General features: G+C 38.6%; 1 protein-coding gene across 2 annotated transcripts; it reads right to left on the reverse strand.

Annotated features, from left to right (window-relative positions):
* Window positions 1–5,413: 5,413 nt before the first annotated feature.
* LOC133311378 (putative DEAD-box ATP-dependent RNA helicase 29) lies at window positions 5,414–12,943 on the reverse strand. Of its 2 annotated transcripts, none has more exons than XM_061512431.1 (11): window positions 12,557–12,943; window positions 11,301–12,462; window positions 11,148–11,205; window positions 9,767–9,871; window positions 9,556–9,601; window positions 7,734–7,810; window positions 7,534–7,586; window positions 7,202–7,283; window positions 7,034–7,090; window positions 6,790–6,916; window positions 5,414–6,004 (listed from the first exon to the last, which is right to left on the reverse strand). In XM_061512431.1, exons 1-11 carry the CDS (start codon window positions 12,900–12,902, stop codon window positions 5,793–5,795), a joined length of 2,325 nt encoding a protein of 774 aa, XP_061368415.1. In that variant the 5' UTR covers window positions 12,903–12,943; the 3' UTR covers window positions 5,414–5,792. The 2 variants fall into 2 exon arrangements, with proteins under 2 accessions (XP_061368415.1, XP_061368407.1); XM_061512423.1 differs by having other exon boundaries at window positions 6,781–6,916; window positions 9,556–9,604.
* Between the last annotated feature and the right edge of the window lie 8,819 nt (window positions 12,944–21,762).

The raw sequence follows: 21,762 nt of genomic DNA on the forward strand, positions 1-21,762 counted from the left end.
CAGTTTCGAAAATAAATTATCATAATAATCCAACCTAGTTCATGAGAGGCAATTTTATTAACAGCGGATATAAGAATAAGATTTTAAACTCTTTTTAAATATAATATTAAGAAGGATTGAATATAATAATTCATTAAATAAGCGGGAATGATTTCCGCCTTTTGAAGCAGAAAATATTTATCTACCACTCAGACGAAAAATGATGAGCCCTCTCCTTTTTTTCTCCAAATGGCGGATAAATATATTTTGTCTCAAAAGTAGAAATTATTTTTCCTTTCAAATATGAGAAATTTATACTTATCACCAGTTAAGTTTATCATTTTTTATCACCAAATTTTAACTATTAATTTTCGCAATATAATAATTATAATTTGAGGAAGGTTCTATTTACAATTTTTTTTATAACCTCTTATAACCATATCTTAACACCGTTGATTTTCGTCAATCAACGGTTATCATTTGTTGTAAATTAATAATTAATTAATGAGTTTAATTTGTGAAAATAATAACCGTTCATGGGCAAAAATCAACCGTGTTAAGATATGGTTGTAAGAGGTTGTAAAAAAAGTTGTAAGTATAACTTTTCTCTTATAATTTATTGAGAATTAATAATTAATTGATAAGTGTTATTCAATAGATTATAATTGTCAGATTGGTAGAAATTAACAGTTAAGATTTGGTAGTAAGAAGTAACAAACTTAATTGGTGGTAAGTATGTCTTCCTATTAAAATATATAACCAAATTAATGCAACGTTTGGCCAGATAAGATTGAGATAGGTTATTCTACCTACGTCTTGTATTGTCTATCCCTTGTCTACCACTCTCCAGTACCATTAGATCATAATCTTAACTACATTTATTATTTCTCTCTCCTATTGAGATTCTAATTTAATAATATTGGAGAGAGGTAGTCAAAGATAAACAGAAAAAAAAGGTAGGTAGAATAACTTAGTGGTTCTATTTGTCATACCAGACTCACAATTATCTTGTTGACATTTATTGACTAGTCTTTATAATTTACTGGTCTAAGACACTCGTATTAGGAAGTGAGGGATAAATCTTTGGTACCATTATTGTGACACCCTTCCCTATATGCATCCAAGGGAGTTGTCTGTTAAGCGGATTAGAGTCGAAATGTTAACGAGTAAGTTCTGAAAATTTGGTTTTAAGCCTCATTAAAATTTCGTATTCAAATCCGGTCTAAAAAATTTAAAACCGTGTGAAACTTAGCAAAATACATACATGGCTTGCTGAAACAATAATTTTCCTGAAAAAGCTTGCTGCCCTGTAAAAGTCGTATAAAATCGAGTTTTCCGAATTTCATTGTAAAGTTGATATAATCTGAAACTAGACATGTGGGGCTTCGTGTGCTTATAAATTATAAGCGAATCGGAGGTCTGTAGCCCTACGAAACAGAACTCGCACAGTGCTCGCTAAATCAGTTTAAAGAAAATTCGAATTTTAAAACAGACAGAGTTGTTTTCACAAACGAGTTCAGAATTACGCAAATTTACAACAGTACATAAAATCCCAAAATACAGCAAGATAAGACATGTTCTAACATTTTTCCAATCTCCCAAAATATTACACCAACGTCAAATATTTCATATGCATTCAACAGAATCAGCAAACAGCCAGCAGTATTAACAGCAGCATGTAAATAGAATATCTTCAATACAAGTACATCATTAAATGCTTTTTCGTACTCCTGCAATTTATAAAAATTGATCCCCCGAAAGGATAAGAAAAATTCCAGTAGTGTGATAGTAAAACCAGTAAAGCAACAATATTAGACTAGGTACAAAATTCTAAAACAGTCGCATCAACATATAATTTTCCGAACAGATGCTAACATATAATCATAGTGCGTATATAACGCCAAAGTACTAATCATGATGCGTATATAACGCCAAAGTACTAATCATCATGCGTATATAACACCCAAGTAATGTACGTTCGTAGCACTGCAGTGCACGTACTACTAACAAACACAGTGGAGATTCTATAGGGCTCCAAAGGTGAATTCCACTGGACCTATGCGAACTGAGCCACGGTTCCGTTCCCTGGTACCAGAGGGATGCCTATATGATGTGTGCTCAAACGTATGTTTACTTTTATTATATACTTCGGTTTCCAAAATGAATGCATAATATTGTATGCTATGACATGTTTGGCTTCACACACACATGAGAAATGCAGTTTTATGATGTGCATATGCATGACTAGATCATAATAGCATATATCTCATGTATTTTTAATACCAAGCTTCCGAATAACAAATACTTCCCAAAATAGAATTTCCATCATGTCAAGTCCAAGGGCAAAATACAAATGCCATATAACCGAATACGAATCCAAGGCACATGCGAGCAACAATTCACAGTTCCATACACTAGTTAATAGTCACAATAGAACTCACCACCAAACACTTACCTTGTATGCCCAACTATTCATCAAACAACAGCAAACTCAGTCCACACTCAAAGGTTATGTGCACCTAATCAAGCAAGAAAAACCAAACAGAATTTCAAACGTTGGTTCTTATAATTTACAAGCACTAGCCATATCTATAAGCTTTAGCATTTTGCATGGTTTCTATAAGTCTTTTACTCACTAATTTTTCTGACTCCGAGTCCTTTTTCTAACTTGTCAACAACAATAAAACCCAAGCTTTCATTAGCATACAGAATCGGTTTTGTGGTCCATTCCCTAGGAACCCAAAATTTTCATTTGAATAACACTATTTGCGTGGCAAGATTTAATAGGCCCTTAGGGTGCTGTCCACTAAGTTTAAACATGTGTAATTTTATTAATTTACTTTCCAATACAGTGAACAGTCCAGCAACTTAGGGGGTTATTTTTTCCAAGTTTATCAAGTTAATTTTCAAAGCCCTTATGTACTAAATTATATTCTGCCAATTAATAACAAGCAACAACAAAATCCCAAGGTTCTTCCATATGTACCAATTCGATTTTGCCATTCTACTTACCCTACACAATTTCTGACTTCTCTTTAATTTGCCAACACGGAACAGCAAAATCCCAAGGGTTCCCACACACACAGAATCGGTTTGCATCACTAGAAGATGCTTAGGATTTTTTTTATTTAAATAGCCATCTCTTCTAGGCCTAAAGGTGCGCTAAGGGAAGTCTAAAAGCATGCTGGCCAACTACGTTTAACACATGCAAGGCCTAGTTAATCTAGTTAATTCAAAGAGCAGTAAAAACGGTTTTTCAAGCTCACAATAAAACAATTTTAGCTTGCATGCATCAAATACTAGAGCTGTTCGAATGGTTAGAATTAAGGGATGGAAAAAGAGCCAAAAGAAAAACATTTTCCTAACCTACATGTGGTGACCGAATAGTGAGGCAAGGAGTAGAAATGATAAAACAGTCTATTCCCCTAAATATACAAACCAGCCGAAACAATGAGGTGAAGGAGGAGTTTAAGGTTCGGCCTTTACCTTCTAGTAGTACCCAAAACTAACAATTCAATTAAGAACAGCACTTCCTTCTCCAAACTCTTCCAGGATTCGAATTTATGGCTGCATGCAATTGGAAGTCCTCAACAAGTTGAATCGAGCAAGAGTGAACAAGGAAGACTACACAAAATTTTGCCTCACTTCCTCAAGATTTATCTTCGGCCGAACATAGGGTGAGAGGAAGGAATGTAAGCTTATGTTCCAAAACTTCTTGCTTGTTGCTACACGGTCGAACAAAGAGTAGAGGAGAAAAATATACTTAAATGTCTTGCTATTTTCCTATGGGTTTGACGGGGGTTGAGGGTAGAGCCGGCAAAACGGGCTCGGCTCGGCTCGGCGGGCTAACCCGCCTAACCCGTTAAACGGGACGTGATAGGGAAGTTTTTCAACTCATCTCAAAAGCGGAGCGGGGCGGGCTCATTTTTTAGCGGGTTGATGGCGGGCATAGGCGGGCCGAGGCGGGTCAGTGTAAAATAGGCTCGGGCTGGCGGGGCGGGCTGAGTTTTTGAGCCCACTTCCAAAAGCGAGGCGGGGCAGGGCGGACTGACTCATTTTTTGGCAGGTTGATCGGCCCATTTTGCCGGCGGTGCTTTCTGTCCTGAATCTAGAAGATGATAATCAGCTTTGTTCTACCTTTAAGAAAGAAGATGACCGTGGGGCTGTTTGGGCTTGGCAATTAGACATCAATGTAGAATTGTTCTCTCACCTAACCAACGCGCAAGGGACACAAGGTGGATAGGTGTCAAAGTTTACTAACAATTGGAGCCAAGGACTATCAAGAAAAGAACTCAGATTGGTTAGGCTCTCTTAGGCGTACAAGGAGGGATAAGGTTGGATGGTAAGGCTGCCTTTTGCCCAATAGAAACACATGCATGTGGAGGCAATGGGCTGACTTGCTTTGTCCAAAAAATGCAAGCAATCAGAATTTTCTCAATAACACTAGACACATGTGATGAGGAAGGATAGATAATGGTGTAGTAACCATGTGGATTTCTTTAGGATAAGTGGGGATTAGCTAAGGTTGAGGAAAATGCTTTTTGGGCTGGTCACAAGCACTCCTCAAGGGCTCTTGGGCCGTCACCCTTGAAGGCTCTGAAGGTCCAAAGAATATGTTTTCTAAAGGATCACTCATCACATGTACTAACCCGCTAATTATGGTTTCATGTACCATCTAATTATTACTAAAATGTTTATACGTTGGAATAAAATTTATCACACACTTTTAACTAGTATTCAACTTCAGAAAATACACCTACTTATTCCTAACCGCATGTATGCACTAAAATAATTTTCCTAACTCGAATTAATTCCATTCTAATTATATGTATAATTCGAGTTCCAAACATGCTTTCTCCTATTAATAAAAATTATATAACCTCCTAAATTCGCGGAATGTTAAAATTATTTTTCCTCATTTGAAGAAAAAGTCAGCACTTTTCAATTTTTTTTCTCGCCACATTTCACTTTTTTTTTCAAAAATGGCAAAATGCACTATCCCAAAGGAATCCCATATATATTTTGTACAAGATTACTTTTAAAAGTGCATTATCCCAAAAAATTATTTTTCAACCGCATCAATACCGTCGTTTTTCGCTCAAATCCACATAGCGTAGCTTGTTGGGCTTGAGATTTTAATTAATCATACTTATGCACATATGTTAACATTTAGAGAAAACATCAATTTTACTATTGGGATTATAATAATTATCATTTTATTGTTTTCTTATGGTTTTAAGTTCAACCCTTAATTTCATTATGGTTATAATTTATACCATATATCATTTGCAGTAATAATCTTTAAATAAATTAATACCAAATATATTTCGACTGTAACATAAATTACCAACGGAAACTAAAGTTATTTGAAAATAAGCAACAACTGGTGGCCGCTTCCTTTGAAATAATCATCAATGTAAATTTGCAAGAGCTTAATATCAACTTCCAGCAGGTAAGGTATCAAATTTTATTCATCACAAACATTTAAATCACCGCCTAAGTTGACAATCACCAAACTAAACTTAGCAGTAGAAATACACCAAAAAAACCCTCCTTCACCACCTAAAATAAGAAAACGGGAATTTCAAAGAGAAAAGAAAATGATGAAGATTAAAATTACCAAGGGGCAGTTGTGTAAGGAACATTACTTTGAACAATCAAAATTCGTTAGCCAACCAAGAAAATAAACAAATAAATAAACAAGTTTCCCTTTTCCCATCACTTGGGTGACTTACTATCCCTTGTACCCCCATTTCCTTTTTAAGACGCCACAAGAAATTTGATGGCAAAACTTTTTTCCTTTCGTTGAATAATTAATTTCTGGGGCCTTTTCTTTTTTTCCCATTTTTGCCAAATTTTTTACCCTTTGGAGACTTGCTCTTCATATAAGAAATTCTGTTGGCTTTTTGCTGCCTCTCCTTTCGAATTTGATCCATATCTTTGATTTCTGAACGCACATGAGCATTGGGCATTGACTGCTGCTTCTTGCTGCCTTTAAAATTCCTACGACCTCCTCGGTATGATCCTGCATAACATGAACTCAGAAAATTTCATCGTTCAGCTTTACTACTAAAAGAAAAAATCTTACAACCATACATCAATCTTTGACATTACCAACCAGCAGTTACAACATGCAAAACTATTTACCGGAAAGCGGAGAAACTACAAATATGACTTAGAAAATGTAAAATTTTTAAAATTATTTAGCCTTAGGATTTTGTTGAAATGGATCTGATAAGGAACTGCAACCAATGATAGTAGATCAATGAAGATTGCAGTCAAGAGATCATGCAGCATTTACACCAACAAGGTATCCAAATTCCAAATGCTATTTAGGAATAGTTGCTTAAAGCAGCTGGGACTGCACTATAATACAACCATTCCTATGATTTAGTTTCTTTTCTTGAATGCTTTTCGCAGAAAGGTAAATTCATTTATTCCTATAGTCAGCTGCTCACAACTACTTTGTAACGAGACCAATTTAGATGCTTATAAGTATGACCCATATCTTGATAGAAAAACTAAGAAAACTATCTAATGTAATAAAATATTAAAAGCATTGGATCTTCTACAAGTTTATTGGATTTAAATAATTCGTTGAATCTAGTAAACTTTTATCATATTCTAAAAGAAGCCAAAACACATATAAGAACATTTTACATGTAAATGCCACAATAATTCTGACCGGGGAAACAAGATAAGAGAATCCATGCAGTCTCGTATGATATTTTTTCTTGGATAATAAAAACAGTATTCGTCAAATATAAAAAACCAAAAGGAGAAGCAAATTAAGTATATTGCCTGTCAAACTTGATTCCTGAGCATCACCAGCATTATTTGTCCCCTTAAGAGATATCTTACTGTGCGAGCGTTCTTTCCACTTCTTATATATACCAGTCTTGGTGGCCTTCGTTCTTGCACCACTCTCTGTCTTTATCTGTGCAAATAGAAAAATATAAATGTTATGTCCTAAATCCAACTGGTAGGTAAATAAAAGAATCTCATCTCGCATATAAGCACCGACATAAAAGATGGAGCCTTATAAATATTGTACCTTTCCATTTGCTGCAACACGGTCACCATTGTTCAACTTGATGTACTTTTTACTCCTCTGACACCAAAGGGTTTATATATGAGATAAATGGCAAGTTTTGCATAAAATTTCTAAAATAACTTTTTTCTTTCTTTCTTTGACAATTCAACCGTAACTGTTTAGAATCACCTTATCCCAGTGATACATGGATCTTTGTTTCTGAATGCCAGAGCCATCATCTGCAACTAGATCCAGGACAGCTGCTTCCAACCTAAAATATTACATATCATTACTCATCAGGACCAAAACCAAACAGACAAAAGCTAACAAAATAGAATGAAAGAGTGGGAGGGTGCAAGTGAAACAGAATCATCCACGTTGAATGTAACAATATAAAATACAAGCAAACACATTAAACACCAAAGAGAAAAAGTTAGAGTGTTCCAGCATTTTGCTTCTGCACTAATTAAGAGTATAGAAATAGCAAGTGCTGATTAGAAATTAATCAAGTAAGTATTTACCTATTTGAAGCAAAGTCTTCATTAGCTTTCACTGCAAGGCCTGCTTCCATGTGCTGAGAATTATATCAAGATACATGTTATATGGGAGCCAGTTTCAAAAGCACAACCACCACACAGTACGATAACATAGTATATGTCCATATGATGCACCACCGTAATCCAGATAAATATAAAAAATAGTAATACAAATAATGACTTACTTGATTTTTAGGTATTGAACTTATATAGTAATCCTCATCCTTAAAACTTTGTGGCTTTCTCTTAGAACCACATGCTGCTGAAACCAAAGGAAACATAATCAGAAATTAATTGTTAATTTGCCTTCCTCTTCTAGGCTTCTTTCACTCAAAATCCTCAAAAGTATTCCGAAAGTAAAAGAAAACCTTGAAATTTTCTATAAATTTTAACCTGCAAATTCTTACAATGACCCAATCTTATCCATGAAATAAAGGTTATAAGGTTGACGCACTAGGTTATTTAGTGCCTTAAAGTACAAGGCGTTAGAAAGACAATTGCTTTATAATGAGCACTAACATTCATGCCAAGAAAAACAAAGACTGCCCCATAAAAGATCTGGTTTTAAAAACCATGCGAAAAACTTTCTTATCATATCATGGACGGATGGTCATGGTCTCATCAGCAAACTGCAGACCAAAATCACATCCCAACCCACTTTTATTCCTTTTATGAAACCTCTCACGACTTATCTCACGACTAAACGACCAAATACATCATGTACATCCACCAACAAAGTATACAGAGGGAAAAACACAAAGACACACACGCAATGGATATACCAGACTTTCGCCTCTCTGACTGCATAATAACATGTACAGTTAGTAAATGTAGTTTGTATCTGTACTCAGTACTGCAGCACCTAGAGTAATCTAGGTGCGCTCCTCTTTCTGTTCTATTAGCTTTCTGTTTTGACAGGTGTTCATTCGTTGAGTCAGTTAGAGGATTAGTTAGATTTTGGTTAGTCTGGTGAAGGTTTGTTACTCAGCTCAGATGTACTATATATTGCCTATTCTGAGATTCAGAATAGTGTAATCTTTTCATAATCAATCTACTTCATACTTCGTTCCTCCTCTCTCTCTCTCTCACTTTCAATTTCTCTCTCTCTTTCATTTTGTTTACTGAAAAACCAAGCTTCAGCCTCACTGTTAACGATCACAAAAAATCATCTCCACCCATATACAACCTGAAATCTATCTTCTCCACCAAGAGTCAAAACCTATCTACTTTAAAATCTTACCAAACTTTGAGCACTACATTTTGTCTTCTTTTCCTCACGTCATCAACAACCTCATTCTGCATCATAGCAGCTCCAAAATCTATCCACTCTACCTGCAAGGCTGCAACAAAAGCACCTTGACTTATAAAAAAAGTACCCCCTGGACCCTGACACCTGATTCGGGTATATTAAAATCTCCCTTTTCTTCTTCAGACCACACATCTAATCTTCCTTAAATTGTAATGACATGTAATAATGCTTTATGTTGTTCAATGTTTCTTGCATTATGTTATGCTACCAGCTTAAAAAAGAAAGCACCCATAAGAATGTGCCAAGTCAATAAGAGAACCCCACTGAAGCCACCACGGACTTACAAAATGCAAGGAGCCTCTGGAGTACCTCATATCAGAGCCTGGGCAAGCACTTATGAGCTTTTCAACAATATATTAACAAATGGCTCACAAGTGTACCAACCCTGATATTTAAACTGTAATTCCGCTTATACAACAACTACACAATGACACCTATACACTTAATGTTACACCTTTATTAAAGCCTATGACAAGTTCTTGAAGTTGCTGTTCATAGAAATCACCTTAACCACATTTTTACAACCTGGGTTGAAATAGGAACTCAACCGAGAACAAACAACATAAAACACTAGCATAAGAGACAATTAAAAACAAGTTAAAAAAAGTAACCATGAGAAGCATAACCCATTTTACAAACCAAAAAATAAAACAATCATACTTGAAGAAAGTCTAATGACCATATAAAAGGAACAAAACCTTTTCTCCTTTTTTCCATGGAAGGAGTGATTTCTGATTGAATTTCCTCCTGCAAGGAGCAAACAAATATATCCTCAAGAATGAATATATGGAAAAGAAAATGCAAAAATAAAACTAACTACACTGATTCCAATCAGTCAACAGATTAAAGAAGGTTATTAAAAAAAGGATGTCAATTGTCCAAATCCAAATTACACCAATAGGCACATACCTTTTCGATGTTACTCTTAGAATGCTGCTCATGAACCAAGTTTATAATATTTTCATGAATAGCTCTTTTCCTTTTCATCACATCAACCCATTGGCCAGAAGGGCCCTGCAATTATTAAGCATCATTTTCAATGTAAAGGTAAAGCAGAAAGATAGCAATGTAGACATGCACATCATAACAGATATTTCAAGAGGGTTTTCAGGTAGAAGGCTGTGTAAACTCCAACATAATATATCATGGAACATGAATAAAATATGAACAAGGACTTCAATATACATGACATGACATGTCATAATCATGAATACAACACACCAAAATTCAAACCATAAAAACAAGATAGGAAATTGACGTAAAAGATAAATGTTGAAGTAATGACATCATCACAACTAATGTTTAACACATAATAGGATGTATATGCTACAAACAAAGCAATTATAATTTTCATATCCGAATGAGAAAAGTTATCTTCAGACTTCAATAAATGCTTAAAGGAAATGTCCAAGGAGAGCCTTGCATTGTGCATATTTGTTGTTGAGAAAAGCCATCAATACATGTCTGAGAATTGTCAAACTATCACAAACATTCAAGCATGCATCTGGTTGTGGAGGTATCAAACAAGCATCTATGTCCAACGCATGTCATACAAGTGGAATATGACCTCCAATAATCAATGATGCAAGTCATTTACAAACAATCCATTGCACATAAATGCTATCCTCTTATCAATCACAATACGTTTCATTTTAAAAAATTTGGAGCAGGGGACAACTCATGCCTGAAATAGAGAGAACAGAGGAAAGAGGGTAAAGGAAGGGAAGGCTGGGTAAGGGATCAGATCTAAGTACATTTTTGCCAACTTATAATTTTACACCTAGTGAAGAAGAGTAGGCAATCAAACTAAATACGATATGATATAGAAGTTAAACTGTCAATTATCACTATAACAACTTACATCACTCCCTATACTCCACAGGGCTAAATAAATAGAGAGATAAAGAAATAAAAGAAAAGAAGGAAAGATAAACCAAGGCTTGAGCTTAAGTGAAAGGAGAAACAATACAATGAGGGATTTATATATAATTTTCCCACTAACTAATATTTCAAAAGGAATCCAAAATGTGTCAAGCCAGTGAAGCAAATATAGAATTAATAACAAACAAAAAGAACCATATCATCCACCATGATTATCCGACTTTAACGTATGCAAATATATTAAAATGGAAAATGTTGAGATGCATAAGAGAAGCAAGGATTTTAATCACTGGAAGGGGGGAACTAGAACATTGTATTCTAAATATAAAATCAAACAGTAAATTATTGTATTAGACCAAAATTCTTAATCGAGGAAAATATGGATAGTATACTGAAAGTAGAAACCTACCTGTACATGCTTGGATTTAGCTGCTTCCCCTTCAGCTTCCAAAATGGTCTGCTTTGGCCTGATATTGAATGATTAAAGCTAAGCAACTACACAATCAACTAAAAAAAGTTTAGTAGAAAGGACTCCAGTATATAAATATAATCTGGCACTCACCTAAAATTCTTCAAATGCTCCGAAAATGCAAGTGCCATTAACTCCCCCCTTTCCAACACATTCTGGAAAATTGGATGCAGCCCTTCACGGGGCAAATCCTTTACTCTTCTAATGGACTCCTTTGAGGGTAAGGGTTTTGTTTTTGAGTATAACCGAAATGCATTTGTACAGGTTTTCAGCAATGATTCCAGTTCTGCAGAAGTATCGATAACTTCCCTAACTCTGTCTGAAACAAGGTCAATGACTTTTTGGGGGAAACGACCATAAATGGTTTCCCCATTTGCCATTGCCTGGTCAGTCTTTGACATTACTCCATCCATATCCTGCAAGACCTCTTCTTCAGTGGGAGCAGCTTTGATAGGTTTTGAGAGAAACAAATGAAGATCCAAAAGGTAAGCCAAATCCTCTGAAGTCAAGAAAGAATAAGCAGTACCAGTACGACCAGCCCTTGCAACCCTTCCAACTCGATGAACAAATATTTTAGGCTTTGGAGGAAAGTCCCAATTGATAACATTATCAAGTAATGGAATGTCAATGCCCCTAGCTGCCACGTCTGTAACAATCAACAACATGGTCTTTCTAGCCCTAAACCTTGATACATGGATTTTGCGTGCATCTTGATCCATGTCGCCATAACATACAGATGGCTCAATACCCTCTTCTCGAAACAATACATTAAGAAACTCCACATGATGTTTTGTGGATACAAAAATTAATGTCTGCTCATCAGAACCAATATGCTCCCTAATCAAATAAAGCAATGCCGCACACTTCTCTTCCTGCCTCAAAGTGAAAAAGGCAAGCTTCAAGTCTGGGCTAATTTTAGTTTCCAAATCAAGCCGGATAAGCTGAGGGTCTCGCAAACCGGCCTTAGCAAACTCTGCAAGGGCGCTGGGTAACGTAGCACTGAAGAGCAGTGTCTGACGGTTCTCACCAAGCTGAGCAAGAATTTTATGCAACTGCTCAGCAAAACCCATGCCGAACAAACAATCAGCCTCGTCAAAAACAACATACTCAACGCTACGCAAGGACATGTCATCAACCTCAGACAAATGGTGCATAAGCCTACCAGGAGTGGCTATTATAATGTCAGGACTCTGAGCCAGCTCCTCAAACTGACTTTCCATACTATCTCCGCCAACTAACAAACTCACACGAAGGTCTGAAAATAATAATAATAATAAGAATCAAAGCAAGGTTGGTTCCCCAAAAATAAAAAAATAAAGAAGAAGCAAACTTGAAACAAAAAACAAAACCTGTGAAGTGACCAAGCTCCTTGGTGAATTTGAGAGTCTGAAGGGCCAAGTCCCTAGTAGGGGACAAAATGAGGGCTCTAACTCCACCCTGAGGAAGATGCTGGTTGAGGCGGTGTATCATTGGGACAAGAAACGCAGCCGTTTTGCCAGAGCCGGTACGAGCCATGGCCACAATGTCAGAGCCAGAAAGGATGAGAGGCATGGTCTTCCTCTGAATTGGAGTGGGCACTTTGTACCCTTTGCGCTTGATTCCCTTGAACACATTCGGACTCAGACCTAGTGACTCAAAGCCCCCAGATTTTGGCTTCTTCTTGTCCTTCCTCGAACTCCTTCCTTCACCTCCCATCTTTTGCTCAGCAAGGTGAGAACCTATGACCTGAAACAAAAACTGACGGCTTCAACCAAAAAGATATAAGTAGGGGTTGATTACTTTCTAGGTATGTAACCCACCTTGCGATAATTTATCTTCTTTTTCTTTTTTCTTTTTTCTTTTTTTCTTGAAAGATGTCAATTTAAACAATATCACTAATTTATACAATGTTATTGGAGAAGAAGAGACGCTTAACAATTAAATAGAAAAAAAAAAAAAAAATCTTATTCTCATTCTTAAATATTATTATTGTAATGCATTAAAATTATGAACAAGAAATTTACTATTATTTTCTTTTTCACCAATGTTATATAAAGGTAGCACCCACACGTCAATCCTACAAAAATATGGATGTTGGGACATATTTTAATATCAAATAATATTTTTAATTTATATAGTGTATACTTCATTTAATATTCAATAATTTAACAAAAAAATAAACTAAACTAGTAATACCCATCAATTTAACCAAAAAATAAATAAATCTTTTTCATAATACTATTATATTAATCTAAAGCAAAAATAATTGCATATCCATAGAACACTATGAACAAAATAATTACTTATGCAAATATAGAACAAATAAATTAAGAGAAAAATAAAACGACGTCGTTTTGGTATTGAAATATTGAAAAATTATAAATATAAAGACTATTATAACTCTGAAATAAATTAAAACTACAAAAATACCATGATTTCTGTCTCAAAACGACGTCGTATTGGGCTTACTGCATATAACTTATCTACAGTAACTGCAGAAAAAGCAGACCCTTAAATTAAAACAGTAACATAAGCTCGTTTTCTCTGTTCTCCGTTCCTAAACACTATGAACAAACCAATTTGACTGTGTTGCTTATTTGGAGACGAGAGTGGTTCTTTTTTTGAGATTTTTCATTCTTTATTAAGAGACTAATATAATAAGAGGAAAGACCTTTTTTGATCCTTAACAAAAAACACGATCCTCACTTTAGTCCCTTACAAAAATAAATTAGTCAGTTAGTCCTTAACAAATTCAAGGTAGACCCATTTTAGTCCTTTTGAGAGACTAATATGGGTCTTTTTTGAATTCGTGAGGGACCACGATTTCAACTAAATGGGTCCACTTTGAATTTGTTAGGGACTAACTGACTAATTTATTTTTGTAAAGGACTAAAGTGGGGGACCGTGTTTTTTGTTAGGGACTAAAAAGGGTATTTCCTCATATAATAAATTGATTGTGTTCCTAAAAAAAAATTATAACAAAAGAATATGCAAAACTTATTAGTTTATGGAAAAAATGTTTGTCATTTTAAATAACATAACACTCTGCCTTTTTAAGAGAGAGACAGACACAGAAAAAAATTTATTTAAATTTTAAATTAAAAAAAATCACCCACTTTCTCTCTCCTATGATTTCCATTTTTCTGTGTCTATCTCTCTCCTAAAATGACATAACTTATATCATTTAAAATGGCAAACACCAAACCCTTAGTTTATTACAAAAAAAAGAGTTTTGTAAGAGTTATGTTGTAGGAAAAGTGATTCTGTTATGTTATAGAGATTCGTTTTGCGTGTCCCACAAAATGTTGTGTGTGTAGAAAAGTTATTGTGGTCATGTTAAATGATAGAAGCAAAACCCAAAAAAAAAAATGGCAAAAGATGAAAAGAGCGAACCAGTAAATGGTGTCTGCCAAACAATATAACTAGATGTAGATCAAAGCAAACAAAGAATGAAGTTAGACAACAGTGAGAGAGAGACAGATGAGACGGAAAGGCAGACGCGAGACCTGTCTTGTTCTTCTGGTAAATCACAGCGAGAGAGACGCGAGACCTGTCTTGTTCTTCTGGTAAATCATAGCAGCGAGAGAGAGAGAGAGACGTGAGACCTGTCTTGTTCTTCTGGTAAATCACAGCAGCAAGACCACAACGAGAGAGAGACGCGAGACCAGTGAGACAGAGGCAGACGAGAGACGTGAAACGATTAGGTTAGGTTTTTGTTTTTATTAAATGTTATTTTTTAAAAAAATATATTTAATTTTATTAATATATTTTAGTTTTTTTAAAAAATAGTTTTTTAAAAAATATTGCTTTTTATAAAAATGTCATTTGACCGTGTCAGACAAGGTCAAATTCGCGGGTCGAAATGATCAACGTGTCAATAAAGTTGACTGTGTCGGACACCGTATCGGACCCGATACTCTCTGTTTTTTCACGTGTTCGTGCTTCCTTTTATATTTAAGGGTTTTCTTTTTCTGCAGTTACTGCAGATAAATTATCTGCAGTAAGTCCAATACGACGTCGTTTTGAGGCAGAAATCATAGTGTTTTTGTGTTTTAATTTATTTCAGGGTTATAATAGTCTTTATATTTATAATTTTTTAAGATTTCAATACCAAAACGACGTCGTTTTGAGAATAAATGCAGATAACTTATATGGAGTAACTGCAGAAACATTTTTCCCTATATTTAAACCCAAGCATTCCAAATATTTTAGAATGAGTATAATACTATAATGACAAAATTACTAAATCAATCATTTGATAAAGCTCTCTAATAATAGTATTTCTATTCAACTTCTTAGCCACTCCAAATCCTTCTGTTAGGTCCTGGATAGACCGTATTGCTATACCGTATGGTATGCGCTCAGAGATAGTGTATATCAGGTGTATACTATGCTTATGCCGAGGTCCCAATCACTGCGCACAAGCAATAGGCTAATAGCCAAGGGGTGGGTGTGTGCACAATGTGGGCATTATCAGTAAATAGGTTAAAAGTGTTTACCTGGGGTCCTTAGGCTCTTATTTATAGGATTACCTTCCTAGGCTAGGGCCTTTTGAGCTCCCCCAACTGCAGTAGGATTTAACTCCCTTTCTGTTGGGATGTGATCCCTATCTTGTGCCTCTTGGCTGTTTAGAGCTGTTGAGATGTTTATGACTCTATCTCTTACTAGATTCTTAAATGGGTAGTTGGGATATGATATTCATATCCATAACAGTTACCCCCCAGCTCGGTATTCCGAGGCTCAGAATGCCAGGGTGCTGTTGAGTTACCTTGGATCTAGCGCGCCAGAGTTCCTTGGTCTCAGATTTAAACTTTCAAGTTTTTGTCATCTGTATTACAGCTCAGATTCTCTTATCGAGATTGTTTGCGTAACGCCTCTTGATCTTCCCTGATGTGCATATGTGAAGTCGAGTTCTGACATGTCAGATTTTCCTTGAGTTCGTTTTCTGCCTGCGAGCATTGTTTGGTCCGAGATTCAGCTTCATCATGTTAAGTCGAGTTGAAGCTTTCGTATATGACCTCATGCCTAACCCACGAGGTTCAAGACGACATTGCGGCTCGGAGGTCGGAGTTTGATCTTATCAGATCCCCCTGACCTTTCACTTCACATCTGCTGTGACGGTTGCAAGCTTCCACATGCCTTCCTCTTATTGGGGGTTCGTGCATCGTGCAGGGCGCACCGTATTGAGCCTTACAGGGGCCGTGATTGAGCGCATTTAATGCACCCAGGGTGAAATTCCCTTTTTGCCCCCCTTTGCTCAACTGTTTGGAAAACCTTTTCGTCTTCGCGTCTCATGCTCTTCATCCTTTAAATACTAGTTTTCAAACAGGTATTGGACTTTTACTTTCGTCTGGTTTTGCTGTGATCCTTTTCTCCCCGTTTGCAGCTGTTTACGAAAGCTTTTCCTGGGTTTGCATTGTCGTTAATCGATTTCCAGTTCTGATTTTGTGCTTTCGAAACTCTCTTGGAGCTTTTGTCATTTCCAATGAAGGTTTTCGCACGTTGAGTCTAGTCCTCACCCTTGCTTCCACATCCAGGTACCTTATTGTTCCTTACTTTACGAGTACTTTTCGTCTGGTTTGAGTTGAACTCAGTAGTTGTCCTTGTTTGAAGCGAAGGTGGTGTTTATATTCCTTTCTTCAAAGTGTTGAGTTTTGCGTTTCCTTTTTCGGAGTGTTATTAGGGATTCATAATGAGTGTCCCTGGTTCCTCTTCTGGCACGACTTTTGGCCGAGGTGATGAGATGAGTGAGGAGGTAATGAGGCAATTACCTAGGTCAGTATAGTACTGGCTCTTTGATAAAGATTACACTTAGGAGGAGAAGCTTCAACTGCTTCTCCGCGGTCATAGGGGAGGTCGTCGGAGATCTCAGGGTGGCGTCGGCAGGAGAGGGAGAGGTCGGAGAGGAGGAGGTCGTCAGGGTCAGCTTAATTTCGGCCCAACCAGCTCTTCCTTAGCGAGTCCTTCGATTCTTGGGTCGAGTTCTTCTCCTGATCCTGTCCCTTGGTATTATATTTTGCTATCCACCCAGGTGACTCCAGGTCCGAGGTCCGTGCTGGATCAGATTCCTCCTCTTGGTTTGAGTGATAGCTCATCCAGTCTTTCTTCATCTGAGCTGGGTTTCCCTGAATCAATCATTCCTTCTTCTCTTGATGATGCTATTTCAAGTCGGGTACCGTTTGTTGACCTCGTCAACAACTCTGATAGCTCCGTTCCTTTTTCCTGGAGCCCATGTTCATTGCCTTCCGACTTCGGAAGTCCGAGGTCAGATTTTGTTGATTTGTGGACTGATCCTTGTCCTTCGTATTCCAGGGATATAACTATGGACGGGTCTGACGCGCAAGATTGGGCCCTCCTCGAGGTCCTTCAAAAGCGGTCCGTGATGTCTCCTGCCGACGTGGCCCAACTCCCAGTGGGGTTGATCTTCTTCCACCCGGCGACTACCCCGTGTGCTCTGGTCCTATTTTGGACGAGCCTCATTTCTTTTATTTCTATAGGGACCTTATCACCAAGCTGGGGATTCGGTTTCCCTTTACCGACTTTCAAACGGCAGTGCTTCGCCGTCTTAAGGTTGCACCGTCACAACTCCACCCTAATTCATGGGCTTTCATCTGGGGTTTTGAGCAAGTGTGTGCCTACCTTTGCTTGCCTTGTACAGTTTCCCTTTTCTTCTTTTTCTTTGACGTATATACCTTTCGTACTGGTGCAGAGGTTAAAGAAAAGAAGGGGTGGGTAACCCTTCGAGGTACTCCTGGTAGGAGCATTTTCATTTCTTACTCCCAGTCCTTCAAGGGCTTCAAGGACGCCTATTTTAAGGTGGCATCTCTTTCAGACACCTTTCCTTGGTTCGCCGACCAGTGGCTAGAAGATGGGGGCATCTCTTCTCGGTTTGAATTGTACTGGACGCAGAAACATTACCGAAGGCGTCCTAAGGATTATGCGACCCCCTTAGCTGCTCTTTCCAGCTTGGAACTCTTGGCAGTCCGAGTTCTTATTGAATATGTCGATGAATTCGGCATTATTGACTTGAGTCGAGTTGTAGATAAGTTTGGGGAGGATGCCCTTTGTGAGCTCGGTATGTAATCAGAGCTTTTATGGTATAAACTTTCTCATAGCTTATGAACTGTATTCTGATTTTTGTTCTTCTTTTGCAGTCAGCATGACCTCCGCTGAATACAAGAAGTTCCTGCCTAAGAAGACCGGGAAAGGGAAGTCGAAAGACGCAGCCTCTCTTGAGTCGGATTCTTCGAAGAAAAGGCGGATAGGCACCATACTCGGCGGTAGCTCGGCCAGCGCTGAGGTGGTTATGATCAATGCTCCCACTTCCCCACTTCCAGCTCCCCCCACCACTTCTCAAGGGAATTTGATCAGCCTAGAGCCTGGGGAGTTGTGGAGGTCGGGGATCTCGGATCGTCTCAGGGCCGCCCTAAAACCTCCCCCGGAGCTCATTAGAGGCTCAGGTTTGAATGTGACCGCGAGGTCCTTGCTGGCGAGGTTGGAGGAGGATACTTTAAAGGCGGCCTCGTTGCTTCAGACTTTCCAAGACCTCAACCAAATGATCGATTTGTTTGCTGCTTCCAATACTTCACTCACCATTAAGGTGGAGGAGCTCAGCATGTCTAGATCCGATCTGGAGGTCAAGGTTCAGGAGTTGTCTTCCGATCTGGCTAAGGCCAAGAGGGACTTGGAGTCGGCCACAGTCAAGGGAGATGGTTTGATTGCTGAGAAGGAGTCTTTCTCGAGATCCATGGCTGACAAAGATGCCCAGCTTAAAAAACTGCAGACCGACTTCGAGGAGGCTAGAGCCGTGGTGGCCAGGGCCGCCATCCAAGCTTTTGACAACGCTATTTCTCAGGCCCAAGTTCTGAATCCTGGCATTGTTGTTGATGGTATGGACGTGGCATATGAGGTCAAAGATGGCATCATTGTTCCTGGGACTCCAGACTCCGGATCTACTGATGAGGGAGAGGTCGAGACCGAGTTTCATGCCACATCGCCTCATGCTGCTGAATGAAGAGGTCGGAATGCCGACCTTAGTATGTAATTTTGATTACGGGGCCTTTGATCCCCTTTTTTATTTTGTCTGAACATAATTGCCGCTTTAGTTCGGCTTTTAAGACTTATGCTTTAATTTTATTTCCTTGAGATCGTTGCTTTATTTCTCGTTTACTTTTCATGTCCGAGGTTCGCTTTTGATCTTATTTACCCGACTTGCGATTTGTCGAGATTTTTGCTTGTTCGATCTAGGATTATATTTTGTTCGTCAACAAAATTTTCACTCCTTTGTGCGATCCTAAAGCTCTTAAGGCTTTAATTACTTGTTTAGATATCGATGTGCACTGATGTTAGAATGGATGTAACTGTTCATTTCATTTGCATTTCAACGAAAACTATTTACAAGGGTCGAGCTTAAAAGCTCGTTTTATTTGCTTCGAAATAAATCTACCTACTGACTGGGCTTAATAACTCGTCTTATTTGCGTAGAAGTAAATCTAACTATTGACCGAGCTTAAGAGCTCGTCTTATTGTCGAACTTGAAGCCTAACTATAGTAGACCTTCAGCTTGTCCGCGTTCCAAGTCCTCTTTACTGGTTTCTTGGAGATAGTTTCCAAGGTGTAGGCTCCCTTTACCAGATTATCCTTGATCTTATAGGGGCCTTCCCAGTTTGCGGCGAGCTTCCCATCTCTGGCATTTTTGTTGCCGATGTCTGCTCTCCTTAAGACTAAGTCGCCGGCCTGGAATGACCGAGGTCTGACCTTCTTATTGAATTGGGCAGTTACTAGACGCTTCGCCAGCATATTCTTGTATCTGGCATTCTCCCGGCATTCCTCCAGCAGGTCGAGTTCCACAAGGAGTGCCTCCTTGTTTTGACCTTCAGTTCCTTGTAACCTTTGTACCCTCCTCCAGGATGGTTCGCCGATCTCAACCGGGATCATGGCCTCGCACCCATATGTCAGTTTGAAGGGGGTTTCTTCTGTGGCAGATTGGGCGCTTGTCCTGTAACCCCACAAGACGAGGTGTAGTTGCTGCACCTAATTTCCTTTGGCTTCAAAGAGCCTTTTCTGTAGCCCGTTGATGATCACCTCGTTGGCAGACTCGACTTGTCCGTTAGTCTGAGGGTGTTCAACTGATGCAAACCGATGTGTGATTTTTAAGTCGGCCATTAACTCTTGGAACTTTTTATCAGCAAACTGTGTTCCGTTGTCCGTGATGATCTCGGCAGGAAGTCCAAATCGGCTAATCAGGTTTCTTTCAAAGAATCTCTGTATCCTTGCCGAGGTAATGGTAGTGAGGGGTTCAGCCTCGATCCAGTTGGTGAAGTAGTCAACAGCCACTATCAACCACTTGAGTTGTCCTTCAGCTGCAGTAAAAGGTCCTAGTAGGTCCATTCCCCATTTGAAGAATGGCCATGGTGTCGTGATAGTTTGCAGCTCTTCGGGGGGTGCGCGAAGGATCAACGCGTGCTTCTGACATTGTTCGCACCTTTTGACGTGGTCCTTCGCATCTGCCTCCATGGTGGGCCAGTAGTATCCTGCCCTTAATGCTTTCCTTGCTAAAGCTTTTCCTCCCATGTGGTGTCCATTTATGCCCTCATGTATCTCAGTCAGCACATACTCCACTTCATTTATGCCTTTCGAGCTGGCGAGTTTAGATAGGATGTCGGCCCTATTATTCTAATTCCGAGATATGTACTGGATTACTACCTCGTCAAACTCAGCTAATAGCTCCTTGACCTGTTGGAGGTACTTCATCATGAGAGGACCCTTGGCTTGGTATTTTCCCTCAACTTGTGAAGTAAGCAGCTGTGAATCATTCATTATTTTTATCTTCCTTGCTCCGTGCTCTTTTGCTTGCACGATCCCAGCAATGAACGCCTCGTATTCAACTTGGTTGTTCGAGGTCGGAAACGCTAAGTGGAGTGAGTGTTCAATGGACACTCCTTCAGGGCTTTCAACGATCACCCCGGCTCCGCTTCCCTTAGAGTTTGAGGATCCGTCGACATAAATTGTCCAGAGATCTTCATTCCCTTCTCCCTTTTCATTGGGTGGGGTTAGCTCCAGGATGAAGTCTGCCACCGCTTGCGACTTAATTGCATGTTGAGGTTCATATGATATGTCAAACTCGGAGAGCTCAACGGCCCAGTTGATCATCCTTCCTGCTAGGTCTGGCTTGTGAAGTACTTGCCTGATGGGCTGATTTGTTCGCACGATGATTTGGTGACCTTGGAAATAAGGTCGGAGCCTCCTTGTCGTGGTAAGCAGGGCAAATGCGACCTTTTCGAGCTTCTGGTAACGAAGTTCTGGTCCTTGCAATGTCCGACCTACAAAGTAGATCGGCTGTTGTGATTTGTCGGTCTCCCGTACCAGAGCGGCACTGATGGCCTCTTCCCCTACTGATAGGGACAAGATCAGCGTTTCTCCGGGCTCTGGTTTTGATAGCACGGGGGGGGGGTGTGTGGTGGCTAGGCAATTCTTAATATTTTCGAACGCCTTTTTGCATTCTTCCCCCCATCCGAACTCTGCTTCTTTTTCGAGGAGCTTCAAGAAAGGCAAAGCCTTCTCTGCCGATCTAGGC

The sequence above is a fragment of the Gastrolobium bilobum genome, unplaced genomic scaffold (genome assembly GCF_033153095.1).
Source record: "Gastrolobium bilobum isolate Gb01-03AN ecotype WA unplaced genomic scaffold, APGP_CSIRO_Gbil_v1 utg54577, whole genome shotgun sequence".
Taxonomy (NCBI): Eukaryota; Viridiplantae; Streptophyta; class Magnoliopsida; order Fabales; family Fabaceae; genus Gastrolobium; species Gastrolobium bilobum.